Source organism: Phoenix dactylifera, chromosome 1, assembly GCF_009389715.1.
Source record: "Phoenix dactylifera cultivar Barhee BC4 chromosome 1, palm_55x_up_171113_PBpolish2nd_filt_p, whole genome shotgun sequence".
Taxonomy (NCBI): Eukaryota; Viridiplantae; Streptophyta; class Magnoliopsida; order Arecales; family Arecaceae; genus Phoenix; species Phoenix dactylifera.
The window spans coordinates 7,670,404-7,693,437 of NC_052392.1; the positions used below are offsets into that span (position 1 = coordinate 7,670,404).

General features: G+C 39.2%; 1 protein-coding gene across 3 annotated transcripts in view; it reads left to right on the top strand.

The window, feature by feature from the left end:
* Nucleotides 1-23,034, top strand: part of LOC103724228 (squamosa promoter-binding-like protein 9) — a 37,979-nt gene that overhangs the window by 3,180 nt on the left and 11,765 nt on the right. For all 3 annotated transcript variants that reach the window (XR_005511407.1, XM_026800420.2, XM_008815422.4), the window contains exons 2-6: nt 1,683-1,858; nt 4,609-4,865; nt 5,009-5,083; nt 5,192-5,299; nt 18,545-18,662. Coding sequence is in view for 2 of the 3 variants with exons in the window: in XM_026800420.2 (XP_026656221.1) it covers nt 1,683-1,858; nt 4,609-4,865; nt 5,009-5,083; nt 5,192-5,299; nt 18,545-18,662 (734 nt within the window). In the remaining variant the exon portion in view is untranslated. The remainder of the gene's footprint in view (nt 1-1,682; nt 1,859-4,608; nt 4,866-5,008; nt 5,084-5,191; nt 5,300-18,544; nt 18,663-23,034) is intronic.

Sequence of the window (23,034 nt, forward strand, 5' to 3'; positions counted from 1 at the left end):
GAGTGTCGGTATGCCACCTGTACCGAACTGGTATGGTACGGTACGCCCCGTATTGCCCGATTCAGGCTGGTACAGCGTACCATGCTCACTAGTTTCTCTTTCATGGGAGTTAATCATGGACGTGGTATGCAAAGAACAAAAAATGCCCCTAATGTCCAATCTAGCTATGTTCAAACCAAGGAGAAGGGAAAGGGGGAAGTTAGAATTCCAAACTCTATGGGAGCTAGGTAGCCCATTATTTTGGGAATGGATTTGTGACTAAAGGGAAAAAGTGAAGAGCATTTTTTGTAAAATATGGCACTAGCCTATCATCATCATGGATGGGATTGTTGAAGTTTATGACAAGATATATCCACAGATCTAACTGTGCATTGGGTTTGGGATATTATACAGAGATCAATAATAAGAAAAGGGTAAAGAAAACAAAAAGGAGATCGAGACATAGGGAGAAGGTAATTTGAACAATCCTATTAAAGGAATGCAATGCTGGAAGGCCATAACTTATCACAGGGTGACATAAGGTGCTGTTTGGATGCCTGCACAGCTTATACATGGAATATTCCTTTGTAGTTAAGAGACAGAATAACTTGGCAGGGTGAAGAGAGGTTCTTTCCCTGATCAGGGAACCTTGTGGCTCCCAGATCCCTAAAGTTTAGGATATGTACCAGCTTTCTACTGGAATACATTATCAAAGTTATGCCATCGTGAGAGCTCGGCAACCTCCCTCAACTCAACCAGTCAGACTATTTTTCTCTTATCTCCTTTAGATGGTGACAACTGCTGATGATAAGCTATCAGCAGATGAGAAATTCATGCATCCAAATAGTTCCTTAAAGGCTTTTTTATAATAAGTATAACGTAGCATATGCAATATTAATTAAAATGATTGGTGGAGGTCAATACAAAGCTGAACAGCCATCAGGTACAATATACCATAAGTCTATCTTTGGTCAGTGGAAATTTAAGTAATTGCATTGTGACAATTGTCATGGAGAACTCTTACTCTTCAAGATATGGATGATAAGCAGATCTTTTAGAATTAACTGTTGGAGAATATAACATATCCTATATGGAAATTTTAGTTATAATATGCCTCATAACATTTAATTCAAGAATAATTAGGAAATTTTTCCTACTCTTGACCCTATCACAAGAAAGTTATGCTCTCAGACTTACATTTTGGTACTAACTTGAAGATCCTTCATATAAGCAGATAAGAAAAGTAGGAGACAATAATAATGCTACACCTTACAAGGATCCATGAGATTTTAAAAGACTTATCATGCAATCAGATATCTTTAAATTAATATTTTATTTACTGATAAAAGGAAAAATGGTCTGCTGGAAATATACATGGCTTTGATGTTGTAATACTTTGTTAGAAACAATTTTGTCCTTGACATGGCGATTTTATCAGTTTATTCTGAAATAATTCAGGCTATAATTAATTTCAGAGGAGGAAAACCTGCCCTTTGCAGCCATATATAATTAAAGCATGCCTGTGCTTTTGAGCTTCGTATATGTAGGTTCCTAGAAAATGTATTTCAGGTTTTAGAAATGGGTTCTTAGTTCTGCTTAAATAGTACTGGGAGTCTGCTAGTGGTATTTCCTAGAATGTAATTCTGGGGAAAATCTTAATTCAGGGAATCTATGATTAATTGTTTCTTTTGGTTGTTTTCCAGGTTCCACATATTGACAGATTTTGATGAGGGTAAGCGTAGCTGTAGGAGAAAATTAGAGCGGCACAACAAACGAAGGCGGAGAAGACCTACCGATCTTATAAATATTGTGGAAAAGGATAGGGAACATCAAGGAGACATTTTGGAAGATAATAATTGTGTTGGTAAACCTAGAAAAGGTACAACTTGTATAACTCAAGTGTCTTCTGCAATTACTTCTGTTCATGTAGAGATAACAGAATTATGCTGTTGAAATCCAATTTCTAGGATGCAGCATCTTTGAAAACATAAGTTTTGGTGGAGGTACTGCTGTATCAGATTTGTGGTCCTTACTGATTGAATTGGGATGACATGTTTTGTTTCAGTTCATAAGCCTACTGCCTCTCTCGAGAAAAAAGGGTGTAGAAATAGTATATGTTTTAGACTTATTCAGTCATGCATGACTTAAAATGCTATCGGTCAATAAGATTACTGTGCGGGCATGCCGTGTTAACTGACGCAGCATTTTCCATTGTCTCATTTTTTTTTCTTTTTTTAAAGAACTTCTAATTTCTCATATTTATGTCTTACTTAATGGTGTTTGGGATTATCTAGTCAGTTGTTCCATGCTTCACATTATCAACATGCTTTGTCTACTGAAATCTATCTAGGAAGACCCCCTTTCTTTTTACCCTTTCCCAATGCATCAAGGTGGATGGTGGTCTTTAAATCCTGTTAAAATCTGATTTGCAGACCAAAGTTCACTTCAGTGGTAGGGACTGAAAGATTACAATTGCTTTGATAATTCATGTTCATATTTTTTTCTCTGTGCCCTGGTTCTTGGTTGTGTAGCTCAATTAGTTCCTCTACTTGCCATCTTGGCTGATGTAATAAGATTCGTTCCAAGATATCAGCAGTTATATTCATATAGTGGCCAAGCTATTTTTTGAATATTATTTTTTTGACTATCTCATTATGTTTAAGATGTATTTTGAATATTATTTTTGACTATCTCATTATGTTTTTTTAATAAATAAATAATACAATTACTGCCTAAAACAATAGTGCTTCTTGCTTTTTACTACGTTAGCTATTCATTTGAGCCCTCAGTCATTATATTCTATCCGAGTTATTGGTATATCTTACGCCTTATGAAATTTCTTCACCCTTAATATCTCATTCCATGTTGGCGATATCATCCACTGAGCTGGTTGAGACACTGTATTTTAAAACCCTTTTTGGCATCCAAACAAAGAGCTTGCATTGAATCCTCCAAGCATCCTCCAAGTATACTTAATACATAAAAAGTGCTATGTCATCAGGAAGCTTGTACATGTTAATTATCTCTCAGCCACTTTGAATCAACTTGAATTTGGTAACAATTGATGGAGGCTAGAATCTAAAGTTAGGTTTTCACTTTTAGCATGCCATAAGGCTTTTTAAATCAAGGATATTGGTGTTGATATGCAGGTTCGTATTGTATTTTGTGTACCTTGCCAGCAAGATATGGGCATAATATCGGGATATGTAGTGTTCTGTTATGCATGCAGATCCATTCCTGTTTGCCTATTGGCATGGACTGGGGTAGACTGGTATGGATTGATACATGCCCTCTCTTTTGCCATGCCCTGGTGTGTAATGGCCATAACACCATGTGGTGTCATATGTTGATAATTGTACCTTTCCATATTGTGATTGGCACAGGAGTAGCATGTGGTACTTTTAATCCACTTTTCTACATATTCTTATGTGTAATTAAGCACTCATTTACCTTTCACGCTACTAAAATAAAAATTGATACCATTGCACACTTCTTGATAACTACCTCTTAGACAATATGGTCTAAATTCATCTACTTTGCCAAAATGATAAATTTCAAACCCTTCTTCTCAGTACATGCTTTGAAAACCTTACATTGTTTACCTCTTAGCAATAAAAAATATCAGTTTCTTTTGTTGACATGTTTCAAAACAGGTTATATTAAACTTCTAAAAGTAGTAAATTGCAACGATATCTTCCAGTTCAAATGGACACTTCTCTAATTGACATATAGAGTACAACACCGAAGAATGACCAAAAGACACAACCATAATCATGGAATGCCGTACCGGCTTGTACCGGCCGGTACGTACCGGTCCGGCCGTGGACCGGTACCGGAACGGATAAAAAACCGGTATTTCCCGGTTTTTTATCCGAACCGGCCGGTACGGGTGCGTACCGGCCGGTTCACACCGGTACGATTTTTTTTTTTTTAGAACCACAGCGCCGCGCGCTGTGGTTTTTGAAACCACCGCGTACCGGCCGGTACGTACCGGACCGGACCGGTCCGGCCGGCCACCGGTATGCCGACCGGTACCGGTACGGCGGACCTTGACCATAATGCTGAAGGGAAACAAGGGCTTGACAGTTCTCCTTTAAGGTTTCCTTGGATTTACCACGAGAAGATAGCTTCTCTTTGTTCCTAACCATGATCATTAATTCATAGCAATGAGTTTCCATGTACATAGAACCTTCAAAATTGTTCCTAAGCCAATTGGAGTACTCAAAAGTTGAGCTACCAACTATAATGTCTTACCTCGGACATTTTTTTTGGGCAGTCAATTAAGAAAGACACTACTGACCACTGAGACATATTAACAGATATTCCTTTTTAAACAGAATATACTTTCTGTTTAAACAAAGACTTTAAAGAACGCTCTTTCAAGTAAAATGCTCCGTACATCCTTTTGTAAAAATTCTGTTAGATTCTAGATCAATGTGCCCTTTATTACTAGTATAGTTCTAGTAGCAAGTGCTTTAGTTGTTTTCTATCCATCATATGCTTATTTGGACCCTAGTTCTGGTTTAAATTTCAGTCTGTATTAACTTGGCTTGCTAATCGTCTTTGAAAATGAGATTTGCTGTATACACATCTTGTTTATTTAGTTTTGCTTGCTTCTGTATTGTTCAGAGACATTAGATGGATTTGCATGTGGTACAGTTGAGACATCTGTAAGCAACAAACTGAGGGAGAGAGAAACACTATTAGAATCTGAAGATGGGCATGGTTCTCCATTTCATTCTCTTAGTAGTTTCAATAATGTTCATAGCAACAGCATCATGTCTTTCGTTGCATCAGATGAAGCCCAGAGAGAAGAAAAAATTGATAATTCTAAATCTGGCCTTTCTTCAACATTTTGTGACAATAAGAGTGCTTATTCATCTGCGGTAGGTTCCTATTTCTTCATCATCCTAGCAATTCAGGTCATACTTTTTCTTGGTAATGCCTTAGCTAGGTCTATTCATGTATGGCAGCAATATTATGCTTTGATTTTATTGCATGAAGAAAATGATGCATTACGTGTTTGTAGTGTCCGACAGGTCGTATATCATTCAAGCTTTATGACTGGAACCCCGCAGATTTTCCTAGACCACTTCGCCACCAAGTACTCTTAGAAAATTATAACTGCAATTTAATACTTTAAGTGAAATAATTGCTTTCTGCCTGGAGTTGCTAAAGGTCAACGAGTTCATCTTGTTCTTTGAACATGCAGATATTTCAATGGCTGGCAAGTATGCCTGTTGAGTTGGAGGGTTATATCCGTCCTGGATGTACCTTGTTGACTGTATTTATTGCAATGCCACAGTTCATGTGGGAGAAGGTAATAGACTTTCCCTATTAAAGAACTCCCCCTTTAAAGAGCACAGAATGTCCTTGGTTCATCATTAGGATGGTAGGATCCTTGATTCTTCCTGCACTACTTGTGTCAAAACCTACACTATTTATGATTCCAAGAAATTATCTCATATTGCACCATTATTTGAACTTTGAAGCAATGTATTAGTTATCCTTAGCATGGAAAACAATAAAATATTAAATTACCTTTTACTGTGTTTATGCATTATTGCACCTTAGTAATTAATATCTGACATTTTGATATGCTTTTTCTAGTGTAATACTTCTTAAAGACAGCAATAGAAGTGGCTTTGTCATATGCACTGGAGTTTTGTATAATAAATTAGGTGCACCGTGCACATTCAGAAGATACATGGTAGCTGGGAGGATGGATTGGAGTTGCTTGACTAATTACCAACATGACTGGGTTTTTGTTGTGATGGTGTGGTCATTTGCATAACATGCAATGATCGGTGATCCGATTTGAGCCAGCTTGTTAGAAAGAGGGCATAGACCATAAAAGCCTAAACTAAAGTTGTGATGAAGGATTTGAACAAGTACACGAGATGATAATGGCCAGCAATAATATCAAGTGGTGCAATGTAATCTTCAATGTGGTCCAACATTATTGGGTATGCTATTTTCCCCTCCTTTTTTTGGCTATCAAGACCTCAATGATAACATCTTTAATTTGTTGGCGTACTTTTATGTGGTAAGATTGCATGTGCACAAGAATAGCAGACATAGAATATGTGTGGTAACTCTTGGGTTGCTTAGAAGTAACAAAGTATATACCGAGATGTGTTTTGGATGTGTGAGAAAGTCAGCGAAAGGGCTTAAACTGGGAAACAAGAGGAGCATAGACCAAGCGGATCTAGATTGAAGTTATGAAGTTATTTCAACAAGTTCAAATGGATGACAACCTAATAATAGTGTGAGGACCTGTGCGGGCGTGTGCGTAGTCCCACATCGGTTATTCACCGAGGAGATCTTGGGTACTTATACAGGGCTAAAGAACCCAAAAAATACCTTCCAGTTAGCTTTTTGGGTGAGGTCCTGGGTTATGATAAATGGTATTGGAGCGGACTTGGCCTATGGCCTATGTGGTCTAGGGGACACCGCAACACGAGTTTATAGAGGCTGACCATAGGCCTATCGTGGTGCTTGTGATTAGATATGAATGGATTTGCACCCTTAGCCTGATGAGGACGTCAGAGCTTGAACAGAGGGAGTATGTGAGGATCCGTGTGGGCATGTGTTTAGTCCCACATCAGTTATTCACCGAGGAGATCTTGGGTACTTATACATGATTAAGAAACCCAAAAAATACCTTCTGGCTAGCCTTTTGGGTGAGGTCCTAGGTTGTGATAAATAGTCAATGACATATTATAGGCTTCGCAAATTTTAACTAAGTTGGTGTTGCTGGGGGACATGGTCAAGACCCTTGTGGATGGTGGACCCAAAATTTCCTATTGTAGCTATTCAATATATAGATTTTGTCCAAAGAGGCCCCATTTATTTAAGCATCATAAGCTCACAATTCTGAACTTTATGTCCAAACATAAAAAGAAACGTCAATTGGATGGTGCCTTTTTGATGGGACCATACTTACCCAAAGGGATTAACTCCATCTTTAAGTCAACGGGTTCAAGCATGAAAATGGGTCTCTTTCAAAAACTTGGCATTTTCTGAGTTAAACAGTTTTGGAGACCACACTTTCAAGTCTTACTACCAAAAAAATCATTAATTTAACTTTTATAAAGGACACTCAGGTTAATGAGTTTGTCTTGTGATACATGCAAGAATGCTGGATAAAAAGAGCAAGCAGAAAAATATATTAAAGTAAACAAAATGATAAGGATATCAATTCCCTAGGAATGGAGTCCTGCAGGAGAAGTTGAAGCAGAATACTGAACTGTCGGATTACCCCCGCACGCGTTGTGACGATCGCAGCGGAAAGATGCATGGGGTCGTTCATCTCATGAACGTTTTAGGGAACGTAGATTTCAAAAAAATTTTAGAGTTCTCTAACTCTAAATTTATAAAATCTAAAGGAAAGATTAAAATTAAAAGACTAGATTAATTCCAGATCTACTACAATTCCTCATTGTATAGAATTTATAAAAATTTAATCTTTATTTTTGAGCGGGTAGAACTTCACCACTATCTGATGATCGTTGGATTTTTGGTTCGCTCGAAGCCGCAAAAGCGTCTGGCCTCTATAGGTATCCACACGAGGTACAGATCGCTCCAAGATCTCACTGGGGTGCTAGCTCCCTTGCAGAGATCATCTTTGATGGCTGAATTTCTCTCCCTTTAATCAACTCCTTGATTACTTTGCGAGGAAGAAGGAGGATGACGAAGGTCGAAGAGGAGGAAGAAGAAGAAGACGCCTCTTCTTTATTCTTTGCTCACGCCAAGGAGGGAGAAGGGAAGAGGGTGGCAGCTGCAAGGAGGCTTCAATACTTCTATGCCTCACGCCTGGTCCCTTTAATGGGCATCTCATGCCCACACAAACAAGGAATAATTTCAACAATCAATCACTCCTTGATTCATCTCTCTGAAATCAGCCACACCCCTTAATTCTATCACAACCCTTACTTAAAAGAGTTTGGAGAGAATCCAAGGGACGTGCTTGTGCCATGTGGCAATCCGTGTAAACCTACTGCAGCCAATCTGCACCACAAGGACCCTTAGGGCCCATGTTTATGTGCTTGTCAAACTACAACAACCTCACCGTGATTAGCTAAGGCATCGCAGGTCTAAGTACTAGTCATACAATTGCAGCATCAAGTAAGTCATTGACGAGTGGATAGACATCCAAGTGACTTCTTGTTTTGGTCACGCTCAGTACCTTTGTTCTCTAACAAGCACTTGCACAATCATCCTAGTGCCCCCACACTATGGACTTAAGACTCGTCTGTCAAGGAAAGTGATTTGTGCACTAATCTTATCGGATCGATCACCGTCCTTCGTGATGATCCATCGATCAGGAGCTATTCAGGAATTAACTATTAATTACACATGCCTTAAATTCTCAACTCTTGAGAATATGTGTTATTATTTTATTAATTCCTAGGATAATTCATGGACACATAATAACACGAATGAACAAAATGCCTAATTTTATTAATTGATAAAAGATTAAATATAAATTTCATGCCTCCAGAACAATTACAATGCGTCTGCCAAATTGGCTTCTAGGGTATACTCCTAACATTCTCCCACTTGCACTAAAGCCAATCAGACATATATCTAAGCTCCATCTTCTCAAGATGTGTTTCTGTCTTTTGCTGACTCAGCTGCTTAGTGAATGGGTCTGCTACGTTATCTGTGGAGTATACTCTCTGCACCTTTACATACTTCTTTTCGAGGTAGTTGCGTATCAGGTGATATCGTCGCTGTATGTGCTTGGACTTCTGGTGAGACCTCGGCTCCTTAGCCAGTGCTATGGTGCCATTGTTGTCGCAGTAGAGTGTGATGGCATCTGATGACATCACGCCTAACTCTTCAACAAACTTTTTGTACCAGAATGCTTCCTTTGCAGCTTTAGAGGCGGCAATATACTCAGCTTACATGGTAGAATCTGCAATGATTGGTTGTTTGGAACTCTTCCTATTTATCGAACCACCATTGCACAAGAACACATACCCTGATGTAGACTTTCTATCATCAATGTCAGTCATAAAGTCTGAATCTGTGTATCCTTCTACCTTTAATTCTGATCCTCCTTCAAAGACCAAGAACATATCCTTAGTTCTTTTTAAGTACTTAAGAATGTTCTTCACAGCTATCCACTGCTCTTTACCTAGATTCGACTGATATCTGCTTGTGACACTCACAGCATGTGCTATATCAGGTGGTGTACATAGCATGGCATACATGAGGCTTCCTATAGCTGAAACATAAGGAATCTTGCTCATGCATTGAATCTCTTCTGATGTATTGGGGCACATCTTCTTGGAGAGATGAATCCCATGCCTGGGGGGTAACAATCCCCTTTTAGAGTTTTCCATGCTGAACCTCTTCAGCACTTCCTCTATGTACATTTTCTGTGACAGGCCAAGTATCCTTTTAGATTTATCTCTATAGACTTTAATTCCCAAAATGTAGGATGCTTTCCCAAGGTCTTTCATAGAGAATTTCTTAGACAACCATACCTTGACCGAAGTAAGCATGGGAATATCATTCCCAATTAGGAGGATATCATCCACGTACAATACGAGGAATATAATAGCCCTTCCACTAACCTTCTTATAAACACATGGTTTCTTTTCGTTTTTGATGAAATCAAACGATTTGATTACATCGTTGAAACAAGTGTTCCAACTTCGAGATGCTTGCTTTAGTCTATAGATGGACCTTTGTAGTTTGCAGATCTTGTGATCACCATCACTGGAAGTGAAACCCAAAGGCTGCTTCATATAGATATCTTCTTCAAGATATCCATTTAGAAAAGCAGTTTTCACATCCATCTGCCATATCTCATAATCATGATATGTTGCCATGGCAAGCAATGTTCGAATGGACTTCAGTATGGCTACAGATGAAAAGATTTTCTGATAGTCAATGCCTTCACGCTGACTATAACCTTTCGCCACTAGCCTTGCCTTATAGGTCTCCACCTGGTCATCTGAACTTATTTTTCTCTTGTAGATCCATTTGCATCCAATAGGTACTATACCTTCTGGTGGATCTACTACGGTCCAGACTTGGTTGGTATGCATGGAGTCCATCTCTGGCTTCATCGCTTCCAACCATTTCTCGGAATCGATGTCTAACATCGCCTCGTTATAGCTATTGGGATCCTTAGAATGATCCCTATTTTCCACGAGGAATACTTCCTCTACTTCCTCTGTAAGCATACCTAAGTACCTTTCAGGAGGATGGAAAATCCTACTAGATCTACGAGGTGGAGGAGGTTCTGCGTGTATTAGCTCAATGTGAATAGGTTTTATAAGTATAGTGGCTTGTTGCTCTTCAGAGACTTTCTCCTCGAGCTCAATTTTTCTCCCACTGCCTTTATCAAGGATAAACTGTTTTTCCAGAAAAACAGCATGTCGGCTCACAAACACTTTGTGATCCTCTAGGACGTAAAAATTGTATCCTAATGTTTTCTTAGGATATCCTATAAGACAAACACTAACTGTCCTAGCCTCTAACTTGTCCGCCTGTTGTCGCTTGACGTGGGCCGGACATCCCCAAATCTTGAGATGACCAAGACTTGGTTTTTTACCATGCCATATCTCATACGGTGTGGTAGGAACAGACTTAGAGAAAACTCTATTCAATATATAAATTGCTGAAAGTAGGGCATCTCCCCAAAGGAATAAGGGTAAATCAGTAAAGTTCATCATGGACCTGACCATATCCAATAGGGTCCGATTCCTCCTCTCTGACACTCCGTTGAGCTGAGGTGTTCCAGAAGAGGTCCATTGTGAAACTATACCATTTTCTTTAAGATAATCATGGAATTCTCTACTAAGGTATTCGCCTTCTCGATCTGATTGAAGAACCTTAATGAGTTTTTCTGTTTATTTTTCTACTTCATATCTGAACTCTTTGAGCTTTTCAAAAGCTTCAGACTTATATCTCATAAGATACACATACCCATACCGAGAACAATCATCGGTAAATATTATGAAGTAAGAATAACCTCCCCTAGCTTGCACATCGAATGGGCCGCACACATCAGTGTGTACTAGGGTAAGTATTTCAGTGAACCTCTCCCCGTGTCCTACAAAGGGTAATTTGGCTATTTTTTCTTGAAGGCAGGATTCACAAATCGGATATGACTCGGAAGTCAATGAGCCTAGAAGTCCATGTTTCTCCAATTTGTTTATTATGTCTTCTCCTATATGACCAAGTCTGAGGTGTCACAAATACTTTTGATTTATCTCATCTCTAGATCTTTTAGATTCTATAGTACTCACTGTTTGTTCAGATATATTCACAGACACATTCAAATGTAAGTGATAGAGACTGTCAATCATAAAACCATGTGGAACTATTTTATTTCTCAAATAAACAGAACAATAGTCTTTATTGAAATTGAATTCAAAATCTTTCTGTGCTAGACAAGATACAGAAATTAAGTTTCTGCTAGCAACAGGTTAATAATAACAATCCCTAAGTATCAAACTAAATCCAGACGGTAATCGTAAAGGGTAGGTGCCCACAGCAATAGCAGCAATTCTTGCTCCATTGCCAACCCGGAGGGTTACCACACCTTTTGTAAGTCTTCTACTTTCCTTTAGACCCTGCATAGTAGTGCACAAGTGAGCACTAGAACCAGAATCTATAACCCAATTGGAAGTAGAAGCAACCGTTAGATTAGTTTCAATAATGAGCATATCTGACATACCTTCAGAAGGCATGTCATCCTTCTTGCTCTTTATACTCCCCATGTAGATTGGACAGTTTCTCTTCCAATGGCCATCTTCGTTGCAATGGAAACACTTTCCCTTGTCTGCGGCCTTTTTCTTTGGAACATCCTTCTTTGGCTTCTTCTCGGTCTTTTGCTTCTTTGCAGACTTCTTCTTCCAGGTAGACTTTCTCTTAGAAGTAGAAGTCAACTCGACAGCGAGAACTGTGCCCCTTGAACTCTTCAAGGTTCCCTCAGTTGTTACCAACATATTTAACAATTCAAGTTTGGTGCATTCAATCTTGTTCATGTGGTAGTTTACAATAAACTGCCCATATGAAGAAGAGATTGCAGGATCAAATCAGTTTGCAATTCATTGTGCATGTTCATGCCGAGCTTCTCAAGCTCCTCCAAGTCCTTTATCATGGTCAGACCATGATCATGGACAGACTGCCCTTCGCGCATCTTGGCCTTGAAGAGCTTCTTGGACACTTCAAATCGAGCTGTGCGACTCTGTTTACCATACAACTCTTGCAAGTGATTCAATATGTCTCTGATAGTCCTCATGTTCTCATGCTGGCATTGTAGTTCATTGGACATGGATGCCAAATATAGCACCTAACTTTATTGTCATCATCCATCCACCTAGCATGCGTCTCATGCTGCTCAGCATTCGGACGATTTGGTAACACTGGGGCGTCATGGTCTAGTACATACCCTAATTTCTCACAACTTAAGACAATTTTCAAGTTGCGGAGCCAATCTTTATAATTGGGTCCGGTCAATCGGTTGTTCTTAAGGATGCAGGTTAAAGAATTAGAGGCTGACATTTTTATCTGCAGAGAGTAAAAATTCTAGTTAGAGTTTTGTACTTGAATTTGAATTTTTATTTGTTTTACGAACTTTTAAAACAAACATCTCCCACTATTTTTTCGAATCTTCTACACTCCTCTAGTAGAAAAACGGAAACCTGCGACTCTAGGTTTTAAGTGGGGTGCTACGGTCCCACCAATTTACATGCCACCTCACTCATGGAATGCCGTACCGGCCGGTACGGGCCGGTACGTACCGGTCCGGCCGTAGACCGGTACCGGAACGGATAAAAAATCGGTATTTCCCGATTTTTTATCCGAACCGGCTGGTACGGGCCCGTACCGGCCGGTTCGCACCGGTACGATTTTTTTTTTATAGAACCACAGCGCCGCGCGCTGTGGTTTTTGAAACCACCGCGTACCGGCCGGTACGGCGGCGCTGTGGTTTTTGAAACCACCGCGTACCGGCCGGTACGTACCGAACCGGACCGGTACCGTACCGGTCCGGCCGGCCACCGGTACGCCGACCGGTACCGGTACGGCGGACCTTGACCTCACTTAACAGTTATTGGTGACACATAAACGATGAGTGTACAACTCTTTGTACAATGCTTTATAAGCAAATTGTAGCCAACTTGGTCTCCAAGTCATAAGGGCCTCACCTAACAGTTATTGGTCATGTTCCTTGGTTAAGTCAGACCCACCATAATTTCTGCAGAAGTAAAGTCATCATTAGGTCCTCACGTAACAGTTATTGGTCCCCAACCCCATCTTTACCCCACAACATCTCATGCTAATAGAGAGGTCCAGCCCTCCGATGCAATTTGCTCACTATGTCCGGCCGAGACAAATTAACGCCGGAAAGACCTTAGCAACTCTACTACGGTGGAAGACCTCTAGACTTAATATTAGGTAATCTAGTCTTAGTGATTCCAACTTTGAGCTATTCATAGGAGATAATCGATCAATTAGCCAGGTAAGCAGGTGGGAGGCTCTCCTTACTTAGAGAGTAAGATCCTAATTAAGTAACCACCTTTAATGCTTTCCTAGACACCAATTAGATCAATTAATCAAATATGGCTAGCTCAATGTACCGTTCACTCTTGACTGATTAAGGAGGTTTTAGGTATCGAATGGGGTTTACATCTTATGTAAATATGAAACTGCTTTCATATGTTATGCATTTACATCTTATGTAAATGTCATATTGTTTAGGTTTACATCCTATGTGAATATGAAACCCTTAGCATATGTGTTTACATCTTATGTAAATGGCATATTAGTTTAGGTTTACATCTTATGTAAATGTCCTAACCTATCTGGGTTTTTATTCACATCTTATGTAAAAATTGCTTAACATATATATACATCTCATGCATATATTAATTTGCCTTTTTAAGCACAATCCTAAACAAAATTATCCTTTAATAAACATTATTCTATGATTTAATCATATCTTATGCATATCATGCATATATCAATTTTCTTTTAAGCATAGGCATAAATAGAAATTTATCTTTTATGATTATGAATCTTTGATTGAATCTTGTCAAATACTTCTTATGTAATTTTAGATCTGAAAATTTTAATTAAATATGCTATCAACTGAAATTCTGATGATGCAAGATATGATTTTAATTATTGCAATCTTATTGTAATTAAAATTAATCATGCAAGATATAGATTTTTCAAACAAAAATCTGCATGCGGAAATCAGAAATTTCAGCATGCAGAAATTTCAGCAAGCATATAAATTTTTCAGATCTAAATTAAATCCTAATCAAGCCTATCAATTTTAATCTAAATCCTATAAACGCGGCTCTGATACCACTGTCGGATTACCCCCGCACACGTTGCGACAATCACAGCGGAAAGACATGCGTGGGGTCGTTCATCTCATGAACGTTCTAGGAAACGTAGATTTCAAAAATTTTCTAGAGTTTTCTAACTCAGATTTATGAAATCTAAAGGGAAGATTAAAATTAAAAGACTAGATTAATTTCAGATCTACTACAATTCCTAATTGTATAGAATTTATAAAGATTAATTTTTACTTTTGAGCGGGTAGAACTTCACCGCTATCTGATGATCGTAGGATTTTTGGATCGCTCGAAGCCGCACAAGTGTCTGGCCTCTACATATATCCACATGAGGTACAGATCGCTCCAAGATCTCACTGGGGTGCTAGCTCTCTTGCAGAGATCACCTTTGATGGCTGAATTCCTCTCCTTTTAATCAACTCCTTGATTACTTTGAGAGGATGAAGGAGGATGACGAAGGTCGAAGAGGAGGAAGAAGAAGAAGACGCCTCTTCTTTCTTTGCTCACGCCAAGGAGGGAGAAGGGAAGAGGGTGGCGGCTGCAAGGAGGCTTCAATACTTCTATGCCTCACGCCTGGTCCCTTTAAATGGGCATCTCATGCCCACACAAACAAGGAATAATTTCAACAATCAATCACTTCTTGATTCATCTCTCTGAAATCAGCCACACCCCTTACTTAATTCTGTCACAACCCTTACTTAAAAGAGTTTGGAGAGAATCCAAGGGGCGTGCTCGTGCCATGTGGCAATCCGCGTGAATAAGGAGGGGCATCCGCCCCTCCACATGGCGTGGGGACCATGAAAGGAAAGGAGGGGCGGACGCCCCTCCTTTCTTTGTGCGTGTGAGAAGGAGGGGCGGACGCCCCTCCTTTCCTTATTTGCTCGACACGCATGAAGGAAGGGCTCTCTCCCTTCCTTCCATGCGTAGGTCACCTAATCCAATTAGGATTTACATGGTCCCACCTGATCAATTGAATTCTAATCCAATTAGAACCCAATGTGTCCTCTAAATTGATTTATGTGAATCTTAATCTAACTAGGACTCAAATTGGACTTTATGAATTAAGTTTCTTATCTAATAAGGAGTTTTAATTAATTAGGCCTTCCCATCCTTATCCAATAAGGTTAAGCCCATGGTCTTCCGTACCGGCCGGTACATACCGGTATCGGACCCTACCGGTACGGTACAACTACATATTTCGGTACCGAACCGTACCGGCCGGTACCGGCGCGTACCGGCCGGTACCGGCCCGTACTGATCAGTCCGTACCGGCTCCAAATTTTTTTTGGCTTTTAGTCCCATCGGTACCGTACCGGTTCGGCTCGGTTTGGTTCGGTACCGTACCGGTACCGATGCCTACCGGTACGTCGGTACAATCGGTACCGCGTACCTTGGTTAAGCCTAATTTAATTAGGTCCAATTAAATCAATTAAATTGCAATCTAATTGCAAATCCTTCTTCTTTCTTTAACTCACTAACTCTTAGCGGGTTAATCCAATTGACATTCAATTTTAATTGCGATTTTTAAATCGCAATCCAACCGTCAGAACGATCAAAACCTCTAATGTGTGTGACTCCGTAGGTTCTATTCTGACTGGTAGTGAGATATATTATGATCTCTATTATAATATCATCGAAACTTCTTTCAATGGGTTGAAACGATTTCAACTCTACTCTTAGGGTTCACTGATCACCAAGTGAATGCCTTCGAGTCTCACAATCCACTAGTGACACCTAGCAGCATATAGTGACAACCCAGCAGAACGAAAGGGATGAACCTTTAGGTGTAGTTAGCGTATGATACAGTACCTCTATCATGGATCCTGACATGACGAAGGTTATGGATAACTCGTCAAACCCCATCGTCTATCTTATGTTAGATTTTTTTGACTCAAGTTTGAGATTGGAAAACTCTTTTTCCAGAACTGCCATGGCCAAGGTCTTTCGAATTTAGTCTAATAAATCACATAGGATCACTCCTAATCTATTAAGGTCGATAATCCCATCTAGATGCAACCTTAATCCGACAGTAAACTTACTGCAGCCAATCTGCACCACAAGGATCCTTAAGGCCCATATTTATGTGTTCGTCAAACTGCAGCAACCTCACTGTGATTAGCTGAGGCATCGCAGGTCTAAGTACTAGTCATACAACTGCAGCATCAAGTAAGTCACTGACGAGTGGATAGACATCCAAGTGACTTCTTGCTTTGGTCACGCTCAGTACCCTTGTTCTCTAACAAGCACTTGCACAATCATCCTAGTGCCCCCACACTATGGACTTAAGACTCGTCCATCAAGAAAAGTGATCTGTGCACTAATCTCATCGGATCGATCACCGTCCTTCGTGATGATCTATCGATCAGGAACTATTCAGGAATTAACTATTAATTACACATGCCTTAAATTCTCAACTCTTGAGAATATATGTTATTATTTTATTAATTCCTAGGACGATTCATAGACACATAATAACATGAATGAACAAAATGCCTGATTTTATTAATTGATGAAAGATCAAATACAAATTTCATGCCTCCAGAACAATTACAATGCGTCTGCCAAATTGGCTTCTAAAGCATACTCCTAACATGAACACTAGCTAGCTTTCCTTCCCCAGAACTTTCTTCTTGAATGCAGAGTATGGGAATGCATATGGACTCATTTTGGCATCACCCCCTTCTCCTTATTTGTAGACTTGGAGGGCAGGCTGGTCAACCAAGTGGTGGTCTTTGTAGTTGCTAGACTTGCCACATGTAACGGGTGTTTTCCCCCGAGCTGAGACGAATGTCACACTGCATGGATTTGGTTCAAAATATAAGGGAGGCTCAAGCTTGAGCTGAGTTTGACATACCCTATTCAAGCTTGGCTCATATCAGCTCTAACCTGAGCTGAGTTGAGCTTCCTTTTGGTTCTCTAATCTAACCATGTTCAGGCTCAACTCAATTAAGAGCCAAGCTCCAAAAACTATGTGAACCGAGCTCCAAAAACTATTTGAGTTGGGCTCATTTTCTAATTGTGCTGAGCCTCAATTGAGTTGATCTTGAGTTGTTCATGAGCAGCTAAAATCATTTATAACCCTAGCCACGTGATTGCTTTGGCTTGTGCTACATTGAAGAATTGACACATGGCTTTTTGTATTTAAACCTTTTGGCAAGAGTAGTTTGATATAAGAAAGTTGGGAATGGGCACAATTTAATTGCATGCCATGTAGTAGGGAGGTGGATTGTAACAAGAATATGGGGCACATGGTATCTAAATTTGTGCCATGTGGGAAAAAGAGGTAGTGTATGGAAGAATTAGATTAATGGCAATTTAACTCCATTCTACGTAGCGACAAGGAAATACATGGCATCATCGATCTGTGGCAAGTAGGATGTAAGATGTGGCATTAGAGAATTTTATGACATCTAATAAAGGCAAAAATAAAACATGAGTCTTAGGCTACGATTGGTTATGGAATGTGTAGCGGATAGGTGGATAGCTATCCTTGTTCTTCATTATACCTTTAGAAAGGTACTTATCCCGTGCTCCGAGGATTGGGTTGCTTGATTTCCAATTGGAGTAATAATGGAAGGGAGATGGATGAATATAATAATTAAAAAATAAAATATGGGATGGAAAATAGGAAAGGGAAGAATAACTTTTGATACAAAGGCGACAGGATAAGAAATTGATTTATTCTGCAAAAATGGGTTATCCCATCTTGACTAGAAATATTTTGTTCTGTAAAAAGCCAACTTGTTTGGCATGATAAGCTATTATCTTTCCTATCCCATCTCCTATATTCGGATTTTATCTAACCAAACACAGCCTTAAGGTTATCAGGCCTTGTAACAATAGTCTCTTTCCTTTAGAACTGCTACTCATTGCAGTAATACTCTTAAGTTGGTTGTTTCCATCTTGTTCTAGAGGCTTATGTAAAAGGCATTCGAATGCATGAGGCTCCTATCATTGCAAGGTCTGAGGAGAGTCAGACGTATGCAGCCTTAACCCCATGTGTGGAGACATTGTTTTCGTGTTTCGAACCCATGACATCCAAGTTAGAATGGAGCAACCTTATCATTGTGCCAAGGCCTGCCCTCTTTTAGAGGCTTATGTGATGAAATCAAATCCAATCTCTTTCTTTCTCATCTATCCATTGAGTGATCTAATTTCAAGTTTGAGAGTGGCATCACCTACCTAATTGGAACATTCTGAATGTTCTTATGTGATTTTATTTGTGTTTTATATAGCTGTCTCAGGATGCAGCTCGCTGTGTAAAAGACTTGGTATGTGCACCTGAAAGTTTGTTTTTGGGAAGAGGCAACATTCATATTTACCTAAATAACATCATTATTCAAGTTTTAGAAGGTATGTCATTGCTCCATTGATTTGGATAGATAAGTTCCATTTATCCTTTATTTTATCTTTATAATGATGATCACTTCATCCTTGCTGAAGTATTTCTTTTTTTTTATAATTAGGCTTATTAGCATTGAAATTTTATGCAACTTGAGATATTCATTGTAGCATGTTTGTTTATGAAAAACTTTGTATAGGTTTGAAATTTCAGCTGAAACAATCTATCTTGGCTGAAACTGATTGATTTTGGCTAATAAGCCCAAACTGAAACTGACCCCTAATCTTGGGTTTCAATTAGTTTTAGGATATTTTTGGATGATTGGGCTGAAAATCTTATTGGATTCATGGATTGAGCTAGTACAACCAGCAAAATCATAGGATCACAGGCCGAGCTAGGTCTATATTCATAAGCACCTAGAAATGGCTTTGGAGTCGTCCGGCCCGAATCCCATAGGGAGAAAAAAAGATCCTTAGCAGTTTCAGCTGAAATTGTTTGGTTTTGGACCTTTTGGTGGTTTCGGCTAGTTTCGACCGAAACTGTTTGTTTTTGGTGGTTTTGGCCAGTTTTGGCTGAAATTGACCGTAAGCAGCTATACACACTTCTTTTAAGTATTATTTTGGCGTTTGCAACTATATCTGGATCATTTCTTTGTTCATTGAAGTACATGGTTTATACTTTATACTTTATATAATATTAATTTTCAGTGATTTTTCTTACATAGTTTATATACTATTAATTTTCAGTGATTTTTCTATGATGAGATACATGTTTTGAAAAAAATAGTATACTTATCGAGCTGGTAGGCCTCAAGAAACATTGACATGAGAGTAAATCTTACTTTTAAACATCTCTTGATTTGATGTCCAACTTGGTAATACTAATAGATCCCGTTTTCTTTTTAACATCATCACAGAACAACGAACTTTCAACTTTAGTGTGCTAATCAACTCAAATGCATTAGACTTCATAACTGAAATTGTTTCTGCAGATGCACTAAGTATAACTTGGAACGGTTTGAATATTTTCAGAATCGATTTTATATTTGGTTTTTTGTCCATCAAATGTCTGATTCACAAAATAGCGGAGTGCCATCTCATATAGAATGTGGAAAAATGAGAATGATTCAAAAGGCAATATCATGTAATTGGGGTAAGAACGGTGTTATAATTGCATGCTATCTAGCATTGTTGGATCATTGTGGTTGTGCTGCAGCAATTTTGGCTCTTTTTATTGGACATAATTTGATAGTGAAAAGAATAGTTAACAGATTTATGACATCATGTATTATAGGTATTTTCTTGCTACTATTTGAACTATTCCTTGGTTCTTCACTCAACTACTGTCTTCTTTAAATGGCAGATCGCCAAAAAATGTTTGTGTCATTGTTATAAGTTAGTTGGGAATCAACTTTTGAAGATGGACACTCAGAGCTTGGGAATAGCCTATAAGATTTGAAGAAACTTCTTGAAGAATAGGAAAAGTAATCAATGACAATGTTATGAGTGCAGCCATAATTCTTCAATTTATAAGTAAAACTTAATAAATTGTATGTGTTGTGCTTTGACTTGGTTGCAAAGGAGGATTGAACCAATCTCTAAATGTGATTGCATTTTTGATACTAGCGGCATCATAATTTTTTTCAGCCAATCTTTCTTACTGTGAGGAGCCCTATCGAATTTGGGTCCAACAAAATGCCGTTCCACAACTCTTATAATGCGGTGTTTAACAAAGCTTACTAGCATGTTTGTTTTAAGAAATTCTGTTTCGAAATTTAATTAGAGTGCTTTGTATTAGAGTGTTGCAAATGTGTTAAAAAACTGCAAGTGGCAGATGGGTAGTGAAGGTTTTCCTAATGCTTAGTGTTAGAATAGGGCTCAAACTGGGCTAGCTACAAGTTGGGCTTTAGGCTTGGCTTGAAAGGGTTTGGGCTCAGGTTCGGGATCGGGCAGTAGAGCTCAAGTGAAGATCAGGCCTAGCTTGAGCCCACCCTGAAGCCCGATTTCGAGCTCAACCCATTGCCTAATCCCCTTACACCTTGCACTCCATCTTTGCCTCTCATCTCTCTCCCCTTACACCCCAGTTGTCCCCTCCCTCCTCCCACCTGTCCCCCTCTCTCCACCCTTCCTCTTCAACTTCCATTGTCTCTCTCTCTCTTCCCCCTTCTCACCCCCATTCCCCTCAACCCACCCTCTCCACTTCCCGTCTCTTCTTTCTCTCTCTCTCCCCCCCCTCATCGCCCTCTCACTTCCCACTTACCTCCCCTCCCTTTTCCTGCCCGCCCCCCTCCCTTGCCTTTTTTTGCCTCCCATCTCTCTCTTTCTCCCTTTTTCCATTCCCTTCTAGATCTCCCCTAGGGGTGGCAATTTTAGCCGACTCATCAGGTACTCGACCCGGCCTGACTTGAATGGGGTGGATTTTACCCGACTTGTATAAACTCGGAGTCGGGTATGAGTTTTAGATATAATACCTAAAGCGGGTTTGGGTCGAGCACGGGTAATAGTATGCCTCATCCCAAACCTGACCCGAGCCCGACTCGACATAATATAACCTTAATCCACCCCCTCTCTCGGTTTCCTAGATAGATGATATCCGTCATAGCCCTATTCACCTTAGTTGTCCCTCCCTCTTTTTACTTAGAAATTTATTATTGTTGAAACTTAGAAAACATATATATTCTATGAAAATCACAGCGGTCGATTATTTTTGTTTATTTTGTTTCTAAGCCCTCAATTAATTTGACTTATGTATGAATGTTTCTAATTAGAATATATTGTAGTTATTGATGTATACTAGGATTTTCTCTATCTAAATCAAAAATTGAGTCATAAGAGAATATGCTATAAGCTTCTCCCATTTATATAGTAGCTATAATCTCATTAATTACAGCTATAAGTTATAATTATCCGACCCGACCCGACCCGACCCGATCTGACTTGTCTTGTCTGCCCGACTCAACTAGCCACAACCTGCCCAATCTACTTTACTCGGCTTGAGATGGGTAAGGGGCGGGTATTGGTATAGGGTTTTTAATTGCAAGGAGGGTACAAGTGTTGGCCGACCCGACCCATACCCAACCTGTTGCCATTCTCCCCTCCTAGAGCACTTTCATCCCCATTGTGCTAGGCTTGGGCATGGGTTGGGCTGATTTGGATTCGGGCTTGGCTCGAGTTGCTTGGAAACCTGCTTTGACCCAACCCCAGTTTGAGCACTATTAATGCCTAGGAAGGCATCCAAAGGTCGAAACAGCCCAATAATGATAAATTTAAAATGATAAACCTAATATCTATATAAAAGTGAATGGTCAAAGGGATTTTGGTTCTTGCCTCTTTGACCATCCACTATTTGATTGGTGACCAGTATGTGGCCGTAGCATGGGCCTCCACTAACTAGCAACCCACCCACTCTATGGATTTTTGCTTGCTTTTGTTTCTTTTCACCTAGTGACTTCGGGGTGGTTCATATTGGCGTTTGAGGTAGGGCTGCTAGCCCAGGCCTGTTTCTGCAGATTTTCTATTTGATATCTTATGCCTTTTTTCTAAAAAAAGAAATCCTTCAATTCTTCATCCTGCTCCCAAGCAATAAAGTTTAAATGTATGGTGGGACCTTGAGTTACCACCTAACAAGGAAGTGCTGTACCATGGGCTCATGTTTTGTATATTAGATATTTTTAAGTAGAATTTCATAGGAACTTGGATTCTTTCAAAGTAACAACTCCCATCATTATCTCACATTCCCTTCAATATCAATCAAATAATACACAACTTATATAGCTGATCTATTTAAATGTAATTTTTAGAAAAAAAATCTCCTAAATTTTAAATTTATAAATAATCATTAATTAATGGGTAAAATATGATGCATTTGATATAAATACCTTTTAACCGGTCAAATACCTGTATTAAATATGTCTTATGTAGTGTGTATGATCTAGGCTAGGGCCACTAGGCATGTTAATTGCTGAGGTCTCAAATTGCTAGCTTAGACTTCATTAAGTTTAATTCAGGTCTTCACAATCCAAAAAAGATTAGCTTAGCAATAGTTACTTAATTTGGCAAACTTGAATCTAATTTTAACTTGGTTCTCAAGAAATCAAGTCAACACAAGGTTAACACACAAGTGCATTCTATTAACCGTGAAAGGTAAATAGTTTGGTTGGCACCTTCATAAGCAATAATCTCAAGTAGGATGGCCCTATTTAGTTTAGATTCCTTATCAGAGATGTTTATTATTTAAATTCTTTTTTTCTGAAAAATACTGGGGCATCACTTTTGGAATCCAGACTTTCTAGGTGGCCTAAAAGGTGAAAAAAAAATTAAACATCTATCAACTTAGGCAGCAGCACCAAACTATCAATACCTGACTACTGAGGATGGTATTGAT